At 36.3% G+C, this 11,720-nt stretch overlaps 1 protein-coding gene and 1 pseudogene across 2 annotated transcripts; both read right to left on the reverse strand.

Moving 5' to 3' along the window:
• Positions 1 to 401: 401 nt before the first annotated feature.
• LOC110764627 (putative LRR receptor-like serine/threonine-protein kinase At1g07650) lies at positions 402 to 2,298 on the reverse strand (annotated as a pseudogene). Its single transcript, XR_015835075.1, has 5 exons — positions 2,030 to 2,298; positions 1,712 to 1,922; positions 1,265 to 1,499; positions 989 to 1,139; positions 402 to 877 (listed from the first exon to the last, which is right to left on the reverse strand). The product of XR_015835075.1 is annotated as a putative LRR receptor-like serine/threonine-protein kinase At1g07650 (transcript).
• Positions 1,016 to 10,700, reverse strand: LOC110764623 (putative leucine-rich repeat receptor-like serine/threonine-protein kinase At3g14840). The gene is made up of 25 exons (XM_088251529.1): positions 10,453 to 10,700; positions 9,554 to 9,731; positions 9,318 to 9,389; positions 9,117 to 9,185; positions 8,963 to 9,034; positions 8,784 to 8,855; positions 8,581 to 8,652; positions 8,404 to 8,475; positions 8,240 to 8,311; positions 8,048 to 8,119; positions 7,881 to 7,952; positions 7,653 to 7,718; positions 7,438 to 7,500; positions 7,203 to 7,268; positions 7,067 to 7,102; positions 6,926 to 6,966; positions 6,310 to 6,686; positions 6,044 to 6,242; positions 5,697 to 5,843; positions 5,418 to 5,536; positions 5,130 to 5,340; positions 4,799 to 5,036; positions 4,543 to 4,693; positions 3,948 to 4,439; positions 1,016 to 1,139 (listed from the first exon to the last, which is right to left on the reverse strand). Exons 1-24 carry the CDS (start codon positions 10,583 to 10,585, stop codon positions 4,050 to 4,052), a joined length of 3,060 nt encoding a protein of 1,019 aa, XP_088107655.1. The 5' UTR covers positions 10,586 to 10,700; the 3' UTR covers positions 1,016 to 1,139; positions 3,948 to 4,049.
• Between the last annotated feature and the right edge of the window lie 1,020 nt (positions 10,701 to 11,720).

Raw genomic sequence — 11,720 nt, forward strand, 5'->3', positions numbered from 1 at the left:
AAGCAAAGTCATTTTGTACATACATTAAATCCATTCCATTCATAGGAACGCACATAAAATAGCTTTGCTCTTGCCGCAGATAAGTTACAGAATTAAAACTTTAGCACAAACTACCACTAAAATCGGGCTCTATGAAAGCTCTACGTTTTCAGACGCAACGTTTTAATGTTAGTTAAAAAAAAGAAAGAATGTAATATATTGTCGGCGGCCGGCGGCTGAAATAAAATTCAAAATATTGCAGTTACAGTTTCAACGTTTCTATTAATTTGTAGAAATTTACAGCAGAAATTATTCAGTCTTTGGTGAGGAAAACGAGTGGAATAATTAAATTGAATCTTCAATTGAATAATATTGATATTGTTATTATTGTTGTTTGCAGAGACAAACATGGAACGAATAGAAAATTGAACAAAATATGTACAGAAAAGAAAATATGGACACAGCTAATCTGCATATGCGTTTCCGAAGACTACAAACTACAACATACTTGCTACTATAGAACCAGAATGTCCGAAACTGTCATGAGGGTGTTGAGTCTGGATTGATTTCAGAGAATTCAAGGCCGGACGTAGAGGTAGACTCGAATGCGTGGACCGTAGTTGAACGCTGTGTTCCACTGATACTTAAACTACGATCTTGCCTCTGCCGGTGGAGGTCTCTCATGGCCTTAAACCTCAAATCTTCTCTATAGGTATTTGGTTCTGGGATCACGTCAGGAACAGGGGTTTGTCCTTCAAGCATGCTCACCACCTCGGACATGCTAGGCCTAAGTGATGCAGAGGCATTTGTACAAATCAGAGCCACTTTAACCATGATCTCCGCTTAACTTCTCATCAACTAGCTCCAACAAGTTGCCGGTTTGTTGCAAATGACAAGCCTGCAAATGTTTATTGTAGTTTCTCACTGAATTAGTAACAATGAGAACAACCAGATGTGACAAGATGGATGTAAAAATGGATCAAAGAGCAAGAGGGAATGGTAAGAGTACCCAATCTAAAAGGCAAACCCAGTCATCACTTGGGATATAGTTATTGTTGTTCTTCCCACTAATAATTTCCAAGGCCACTACTCCAAAACTGTAAACATCTGCTTTGTACGTCAGGTGACCCCATAATGCATATTCTGGTGCCATGTATCCTCTGCAAATCAAGATCCCAAAATCTTGTTATTCAACCAGAAAAAAAAAATCACCAATTTAGCTAGACTTTGTTGCAAGTATATCAACAAGCCAGTGTAAACAAGGACATGGAAGGTGGAAACTGACATGGTCCCAGCAACTCGGGTGCTCATGTGCGTCTTCTCCTCTTCATCAAGCTTTGCTAATCCAAAGTCGGATATTTTAGGGTTCAAGTCCCGATCAAGCAGCACATTAGTAGCTTTGATATCTCGGTGAACAATTTTAAGTACAGATTCTTCATGGAGAAAAGCTAGTCCTCTTGCTATCCCAATACAAATATTACGCCTTGTTGGCCAGTCCAGTTTAAGATGATTTTCTCAACCTACAAAAGCTTGTCAAAGAAAATACTGCTCGCACTTCTTTTCAACCATAAATAAATTGTGTGAAAGAAATTCGAAAACAAAACGGAACGCAAGTAGTACTCAGGGAGTATGCAAGAAGAAACCTAGAAATCAGTATAACCCATCCAAGGATATAAATAAAGAAAAGGATAAAAACCAACTTATACAATTGAGTAATTGACATCATACTTACCAAACAATGCTCGTGCAAGGTTATTGTTTTCCATGTACTCATAGACCAGCAATAGCTGGCCTCCATCAATACAACATCCATGAAGCTTCACAAGATTTGGGTGCTGGAAACAAGAAATCATGCCCATCTCATTTAAGAATTCACGATTTCCCTGCCTTGACTTAGATGAAAGCTGCTTAACGGCTATCACTGTACCATCAGGCAATTGACCCTGCATCCCAACCCATGTTCAGAACTATGTATGTAAACGTAAAACAGGGAAATCTTTTATTTAAAAAAAAACATGGAAAAGATTCAACGTAAAGATAGCTAAAGTACCTTGAACACAGGACCAAAACCACCTTCTCCGATTTTGTTAGCAGAATCAAAGTCATTAGTGGCAGATTTTAATTGTTTTAAGGTAAAAGTCCCTGTCTGCCCATCAAGTCCTTCTCTATCTGTCCAAGGAGGCATCAGAAGAGTATGGGTGTCATTCATCATTGCTTGAGCAATCAAAGAGTGCAATTGTTAATTTTTTTTCCTTCATTTTTATATACTTGTGAAAACTATCAGTAGGAACCAATGAATCTGAGAATGACACATTTCGATATGATGAAGCACAATGTGAGCAGTTCCCTTGCTTTCTCCATTTGAGCAATCTTTGGAATCTGCTCAAAAGAACAAATCAATTAACTAACTGGAATAACATAAAAGACAAAAAGGACAAGAAACTCCTGTCCAGGAACATGTTTTCAAAGGCTGAAGTGAACATAAATTTTCCAAATTGGATAAACAAAATTGTAAAAGAGGTTGGGAAGTGTGCATTTGAGCCTTTATTAGAAAACCTTCATGTCAGGATTAAAAGCAAAGTCATTTTGTACATACATTAAATCCATTCCATTCATAGGAACGCACATAAAATAGCTTTGCTCTTGCCGCAGATAAGTTACAGAATTAAAACTTTAGCACAAACTACCACTAAAATCGGGCTCTATGTCAGTCGAAAAACAAAACATCCTAATTAGCATTAAGGGAAAAGAAAAAGCAGCAGATGCATAATACATCGGTACCATCATCATACCACCAGTTCCTAAACTAGCCTGCTTCCTGAACTAGGTTCCCAACGTTGTGTCTAATGTTAGGCCACAAAACTCTGTCTGAGCCAAACCAAGTCTAAGGTTAGGATATTAACAAATGTCTTACGTATTTACAGCAGTTCTTTTGAACTTAGTGTCTGAGAGTGTATTTTCCTAGTTACGTGGCATTTGAAAGAATAATGAGAACAATGTACTACGTGAAACTTTCACAGTAGCTTAATAGCACCTTTTTCCCTTGATGTCTTGCTATCCAGACTGCCTTTCCACCAAAGAATGCCTAAAATCAAGAAAATGAGGCACAAAACCGAAGCTCCAACTGAAGCTCCCACCCGTTCCATTTATGTCACTGATCCTTCTGCATTTAATTGCATCATGAACCATTGTTAAAAAGAATCCCTGTAATAGGAAGTTATAATTAAATTGTAAACGCAGATTTAGGTTCTTTAGTGTTAATGCAACTTAGGATTGAATGCAGAACTCACAGTTCTGTTAAATTACTCAAGGCAGAAATGGTAGACGGAATGGGCCCTTGGAGACCACTAGCTTGGATCTCTCTGTCAACAACAGAATTCAAAACGAATAGATGTTACACCAGAAAATTTCTATATCCTAACAATTTACAATATGGGATAGAAAAATCACTTACAATTTCTGAAGTTGCTTCCAGCTTCGAATAAAATCAGGTATTCTTCCTGTGAAGTTGTTACTGCTAATCCTACTGCGTAAAGAGACATTTTAGTGTTTTCTTGAAGTATCGTGTTCATTGATTTTGTAGGACACATGCAAAAGTCGGAAAAATAATTGACCCAAAAGCTCTCACTTCGAGTTTGAGGTGCTCAAACTTTCCTCTCCCAGCTCTAATTCCTTAGAACTGAAACCGATGCATGCTATGCCAAGTGGAACTGACAGATTGATCTTGACAATTGTATCGTACGTAAAAGTTGAAGGGCTTTGAATCACTTAAAAATTCATGCTTTTTTCTCCACTTTGCTCAGCTTTATCACATAGAGATAGAGCTTGATCTTTATGTATTTGCAAAAACACAATATTTTTATTCGAAAAGATATGTACTACTACTAGTTAGTTTATCATTACACGAGCATTTGCTTAGTTAAGCGCGAAGAAATGTTTATTGTGAAGAGTTCATGGGTAGAACTTACCTCTAAAAATCGACTTGTAAGAAAATAATGTTTAAGAGCTCATAAATCACTTTAAGATATGCTAATTTTTCCAACGTGAAATCTTGAGTCCTAGCATTTACATTAGCAAGAACTAGTACTGGGATTGATTTTATAGAGATCAGAAGACGTAGTAATAGCAGAAGAACCAATCCATGGTGCATCTGATGATGAAGGAATAAGGCTCTGAGTTTGACTTGGATTCTGTGATGAATTGTCATCAAACTGGTTTGTCAAGGCTGTTAGCCTCAGTTCATCACCGTAAGTACTTGGATCCGTGACCAATTCATAAACAGCCGTCCGCCCTTCAAGCATACTCACTGCTGCAGACATGGTAGGCCTAAGCGCTGGTGCTGCATTGATGCATAAGAGAGCTACCTTAACCATCCTAATGGCCTCTTCCTCACTCACATCGGACCCCAACCTTGGATCCACCAGCTCCAATAATTCCCCTTTTTGTTGTAAAACAAGAGCCTGAAATTTAGCAGAGAAAAGAGATTTGAAAATGGAAAAGTAACTCATAGAAGGAAAGAAGGATGACCAAGTTGGAAGGAATTTGAATGAAGATCCATCTTACCCAATCCACAAGGCATACAAAGTTCTCATTTGGTCGATATTTCGTGTTGTTCTTTCCAGCAACAATTTCCAATGTAACAACACCAAAGCTGTAGACATCTGCTTTGTAGGTCAAATAACCCCATAGTGCATATTCTGGCGCCATATATCCTCTGCACACAAAAAACGATTGTTTTCCTTAGCTGGGTGGAGAATATTTCATAAACAAAACTATGCTCTGAAATGCAGTTCAGAGAAAAAAAAACAGTATAGCTTACATAGTTCCAGCAACTCTAGTGCTAATGTGGGTGTTCTCCTCTTCGTCAAGCTTGGCCAACCCGAAGTCCGAGATCTTGGAGTTAAGGTCTCGGTCTAGTAATATATTTGTAGTTTTAATGTCTCTATGTACAATCTTCAGTGCTGATTCCTCATGCAAAAAAGCCAGACCTCTTGCTATGCCTATGCATATTTTATGCCTTGTAGGCCAGTCCAATTTTAAAGGACTTTCCTCCGGAACTGCAATAAACATGGATTCCCAATCAATGATTTCATTTTTGTTTTTCTTAATACACCATTTCAGCTTTTTGTCACTGGACTTGATAAGCTTACCGAACAAAGCACGTGCAAGGCTGTTGTTTTCCATGTATTCATATACCAACAGTAACTGGTTTGCTTCAATACAGCATCCATACAATCTAACAAGATTTGGATGTTGTAAACCAGAAATCATGCCTATTTCAGTCACAAATTCCCGATTTCCTTGCTTTGATTTGGATGATAGTTGCTTAACTGCAATTAAAGTACCATCCAATAATATACCCTGAAATAAATACAGTTTAGTAGTTTTCAAGTGTGATAAGTATAGGCCTAGAAGTAAGGAAATTAGTTATATGGTACCTTGTAGACAGACCCAAAACCGCCTTCCCCAATTTTGTTTTTAAGATCAAAGTTGTTAGTGGCAGCTTTAATTTGCCTGAAGGTGAAAAATCCAGTTTGCAGATCCAGTTCTCTAAGAGCTGTACAAAGAGCAAGGTTAGGATATTAACAATGTCTTAAGTATTTACAACAGTTCTTTTGAACTTAGTGTCTGAGAGTGTATTTTCCTAGTTACGTGGAATTTGAAAGAATAATGAGAACAATGTACTACGTGAAACTTTCACAGTAGCTTAATAGCACCTTTTTCCCTTGATGTCTTGCTATCCAGACTGCCTTCCCACCAAAGAATGCCTAAAATCAAGAAAATGAGGCACAAAACCGAAGCTCCAACTGAAGCTCCCACCACAATAGGTACCTTGCTTTTCTTATCATGAGGAGGCGGGAACTCTACAAAATTATAGATAACGAAAAGCACAAAAAAAGGTTACAATGACATAAGCTTCCGTTCTATGATAAATTGGTATTCGTTTTCTAGTAAACAAACTCTACACCTGGGTACTTATTCCACTGTACTTTAAACAAACTTTTGAATTGTGTGCGCATGTGTATGGGAGAGAGAGAACTAAAGTTTGCAACTCAGAATATACCAGACTCTAGAGAGATAGCTGATATAAGAGGACCGTATGTTCCTCTCTTTGGAGAAGCTGTTGTCCCTTTCCCAGACCAATGAAATCGGATCTCTAAAGTTTTGTTCTTAACCTCAACTGCTTTAAGTTCCTTAATGACTTCCTTATCAACCCCTTGTGCTTCCTTTTCAATGTCAAAATCCTTCCACACCAGTTTCTCCTGTAACAAACTTTATCAATCAGAAATCATCTCACTTAGACAGTGCATAAAGAATGGGATTGGCTACCTGAATATAGACATCAAATATCCGTCTTCCAAGACTGTAAAAAGATCTATTGCCTCGGATTATTATCTCCGAAAAGTGAAGTCTCACAGTATAGTTTCCATTTCCGAAACAGCGTGCATAATACGTGAGAGAAAGAGGAGAGAGGCGTGCACTTGTGTACAACTCAGAGTTGTTCATTCCAAGTGTGGATGCATTATTTGCTATGTCGTCATTAGAGGTGGGGTTAGCATCCCAGAAATGTCCAGTTGTACTGATTCCCCAGATAGGTCTCACAGGAACAAATTTTGCTGGACCTCCTAGGTCTGGATCCCCTTCAAAGTTAATTCCTCCAATGGTGGTTGCCTTTCCGCCACAATTTATATGTAATGAGTACTGATCTATTCAGTAACAACCAAGAAAAAACACCACATAAAATATATTTAGATTAAAGCAAGTATTTGAGTAGATAAATGAAATCAAAATAGTCTTATCAACCATTTTCCATCATATCATACAAAAACTTAAATTATTAACCTAGCTCTTCAACAAAATCTGCACTAAATTAAATAAATAAAAAGCAAACTCCAGTTGGGTAAGTACAGCATATAATATTTGAATGTAAAAGATATTTTGTTACCTTTTGGACAAGGATAGCTGTTCAGGCACTCTCCAAATAGTCTAGATAAGTGTAGTGAAAATCAGCTTATGTAAATTTGAAGTTGACAGAATGAAAAGAAGAAAAAAATCGCTTCATCACTGAAGTAAGTTAGAAGCTTACGAGTTGTCTCGTGCAGAAAAGCTTTTGAACAAGTTCCTGATACGTGCGAAATCAGTTAGGTTCAAAAGAAAATTAAAGGTGAGTGAAGACAGAAAACTGTGCTGAGTATGCCAACTGAAGAGAAAACTGTGCTTACAGGGTTTCTCTACAAGAAGCTGGCTCAGAGCTCTGAGAAATATTATTGTACGAAACATCTAACTGGCTGCACACAGATATAGTAAAATTGTAAGACTCCACCAGAAACAGAATGTGCATCAGACCTCTAAAGAGGTCAGGAGATTAAACTCCACTCAAATTAAGAAGTTCCCGTAATTCTAAATATATCTGGAAAATAAAACCCAAGCAAATCTTATATAACATGGAAAACATACTAATAACCATCTCTGTTGATCCAGTCTGGAATAGACCCAGTAAGCAAGTTGCTTGTTAGATACCTATTCAGAAAGCAGTTACATAGTCACATTCAGTTAAAGTATATCATCACTGTTTCAAAATGCCAGTTACATGGATGAGGATATTCCAAAAAGGCCCTATGCATCGTGATGTATCACGAAAACACAACATGCATGAAATTTACATTTCTTACAAGTACTGCAAGTTTGTCTCGAAAAAATCAGGGATGTCTCCTTCCAATCTGTTGAAGCTGAGATCTCTGCAAGAAATAACAAGAGTTATGTTTAAGAACCCAAAGTTTATTACTTGGATGCTTAACTGAAAAAAATTGAACTCATCAACCAACTTGTGATCAAGAAACTATTAAATAATTGTCTGCTGTTCAATTGAACAAGAAAAAAAAGAAATGAAGAAATATTACAATATTTTCAATGTTGTCATTGCTGATATATAATCAGGGATGTGTCCAGATAAGTTACAGCTCCTCAGCATTCTGCAACATAACTATCTATTAGCACAAGTGCAGCTAAGTGTCGACTAGTCTAAAATTATAATTAATAAATAAAAGAGAACATTTTCAAGACTTACAAACTTCCCATGCCTGTCATACTACTCAAGGGTGGAAATTCTGAACCCGTTCCATTTATGTCACTGATCCTTCTGCATTCAATTGCATCATGAACCATTGTTTAAAAAAGAATAAAAAATCCCCATTACAGGAGGCTATAATTAAGTAGTAAATTAGTGTTAATGCAACTTAGGATTGAATGCAGAACTCACAGTTCTGTTAAATTACTCAAGGCAGAAATGTTAGACGGAATGGGCCCTTGGAGACCACTAGCTTGGATCTCTCTGTCAACAACAGAATTCAAAACGAATAGATGTTACACCAGAAAATTTCTACATCCTAACAATTTACAATATGGGATAGAAAAATCACTTACAATTTCTGAAGTTGCTTCCAGCTTTGAATAAAATCAGGTATTCTTCCTGTGAAGTTGTTACTGCTAATCCTACTGCATAAGGAGAAAGATTGAATAGCATAAAGTTGAAGATTTATTAACATGCCAAATTTATAAAGTAATTAGAATTAAAGCAATGTTAAGGGTACAAACACTTACAGTTCTGTTAACTTAGTCAGATTAGTAAGAGCCAGTGGCAACTCTCCTGTGAGATTGTTTGCACTAAGAATGCTGCAGATACCAATGCCAACTTATCAACTGGTACTTGCATATTCAACTTATTTAATATTTAAAAATCAAGAATTAAACAAAAGAAAACTGAGGGTGAAAGGAGAAAAAAAGAAAAAAGAAAAGAGGCTTACAGATTGTTCAAGTTAACCAATTTCCCAAGCTCAGGAGGTACAGTTCCAGAAAAGTTGTTATTCTCCAAGCTCCTGAAAGCAGATTCTCCTTCATCACACTAGGCTAAAATCAAATGAAATTTAAAATTGATTTTGACAAATAATATGAGGTGGTAAAGAGAGATAGAGCCAGAGCATACATATATATTAGGGCGCTTATGTTTCCCAAGTAGCCAGGGATTGGTCCTGATAAATTGTTCACAGTAATGGACCTGCACAGTGTACACATTTTGTCAGTTCAGTTAATATAAGCTATTATTGGCTAACCTTGCATGAAGTTCAGAAATCCTTTACAGATATTCCAACTTTGTAGAAGCCCATTCACGCGGAATAGTACCGGTAAGGTAGTTCCTGGTAAAATCTCTGTAAACAAGAGTAGAAGATATTAGTAATAACATTACCATTTCTGGAAATGATATAAGAAACGTTTTCAGATGATAGATGTTATTAAAAATAATAATAATAAAAATTTACAACTAAAAATGTTTACCTTACACTCTTGTTAGGTAGGGTAACTTTGCAGCAGATGGTGGAACTACACCAGCAAGATCTTGCCCTTTAAGAAAACTGTATCACAAAAATGTCAGAGATCATGAGAACATAAAGAGTTCATTCTGAATCTTCTCCATAGAACAATAATGAAAAATGGATTGAAATGCTACATAAGATAGTTAAACCAATAAATAAACAAACAGAAGATGAGTACAAATAAAAGCTTTCAGTTGACGTACATGCTGACAACATGGCAGAAACCATCTGGGTTGGAGCAGTTGCATATGAGAGTGTTGTTGTATAAAGGCAAGTCAGCAGATTTTGGGGTAGCCCAATTTGTATCATTGCTGCATGGATCTATGCTGAAGTTCCAGTCTTTTTTTCCCACTTGTGTTGCTATTTCTTTTAGTGCTTCAACTGCGCAAACAAATCAAATCATGAATCTTTTTATTTTTCCATTTTCTGTGTTTTTTATGCATCAGCCGAGTTTATTTTTCATTTTTTAAAGAAAAGTAGAGTGATTGAGCCTGATATTGGCCCAAGTTAATGTTGATGCCAAAATACTAATAGTGATTGGGCTTGGGCCTTCTGCCACCCACCATTCTAACCTAGTAAACTTCTCTAGAAGATACAGATCATGCTCTGTCTCTCTCTCAATCATTGAATTTCATATCCATTTCCAGTTGTAATGATGAAAGAAAATTCGGGTCCAACTTTTTAGCTTCTTTCATTTCATTTTCGATTAAAAATTTGTAACCTTTATGCTTTTGAATGAATATAAATTTAGGATGAAAACAAGTTCTTTCTTTTTTTAAATCTTTTTTGTAAGTTTATATCTAATCTAACCAACATGTAAAATTATATGGGTTCTAATTTTTGTTTATACTGACAAACATTGAACTGGGAGTGCTCTAACACAGTAACACTAGAAAGGCTAAAATGTTCTACCAATTCCCAATCAAAAAGACCAACTTTTGCATTGAGCACTCTGTTCTCCGATGTTCAACACAACTCCAAAAAAAAAGCCCAGGATTCATTTTTTTAAAAACAAAAACTGAGGCTTTAGTGCATAGATTTTGAGTATCAGCAATACCAACTTGAAAAAAGATTCAGAAGAAGAAGAGGAGCCAGTAATTACCTTCTGCAGAAGCAAGACGCAGAGATTGTGCTTCTACTTTGACTGTGGATATGCAGAAGCAGCGGACCAACATGGCTACCAAAATGACAAGGTCCATGGTGGCTTTTGAAACATCAAAATGAAATCTTGCCATCTCAATCCCTGATGTAATATATCAATTCCTTGATATCTGTATCATCCTTATTCTTTCTTGGCTCAATCTCAGTCTCAATCTCTGTAGTTAATGAAGGGTCCCTCTGAGCCAATGGACTTTTGATGGATGCGTACAAATTTATTATGTCTCTGACTTCGAACTACCTAGTTGGCCGATTTGATTACATTATTGTCGAAGGATGTGTTTTGCTTTCTTTGACTATGAACAGTTTTTCATTTCTTTTTTGAGGGTTTTTTTGTTGGGGCCCATGAAAAGTTTTTCGAATCCTTGTTTGGTACGTGAAATTTGACAACATGGACCCCTTTGATTAGTATCCACTTTGTTTAACATGTGCCTTAATCTTGTTCCTTTCCATTTATATAGCCATTTTTTGTTTCTTATACAAAAAATCATGAGATTAGGAAAAATCGAACACACAACCCTAAGAAATAATTTTACATACAAACTTTTTACGCGTTCTTAGTAGAGAGCTATTTTACTCAATATCTGATTAATTTCTTTGCTGTTGATTAATTGAAGGGTTAATGTCATATCCCCATTTCGAGTTGGCAGTGAGCCGTTTGATTTATTTCTAAGATTGGAAATGCCCAGCTGTGTATAGCTTAGACCTTCACCTGCCCATCGCTATAATATATTATCAACTTACAACTGTCTTGTTCAGATTAAAAAAATATCCATCATAATTGTCTTGTCAGAAAGAAGATTAATATTTATTCAATAATGCCAGGCTCCCACTTTCTTCTTATTATTTAAAGAAACAGAATTCATAAAAATTAATAAACGTATATGGTCCGGGGAAGATTTCTGATCTCGTAATAAGAAGTCAAACAAAACAAATAATAATAATTTCATGTTTTTATTGGCCACGTTATATATATACATATATATAAAGTCTCTGGTTGAATTTTCTGTGGGAACTATACATAATTAGTCTCTGAACTGCTGGTCTGTTTTATACTGAAATAGGATGTGAGAGCATGATGCATGCATGTGTAGCATGCTAAGCCATGCCATCAACCCATCAGCCCATCAAGTAAATTTAGCTAAGTAATCAGAAATAGTAATATACTGGCGGATATTTTATACTATTTCTGACTGAGTTTCTTGATAGCAA

The sequence above is a fragment of the Prunus avium genome, chromosome 4 (assembly GCF_965620075.1).
Source record: "Prunus avium chromosome 4, drPruAviu1.hap1.1, whole genome shotgun sequence".
In the NCBI taxonomy this organism is placed as follows: domain Eukaryota; kingdom Viridiplantae; phylum Streptophyta; class Magnoliopsida; order Rosales; family Rosaceae; genus Prunus; species Prunus avium.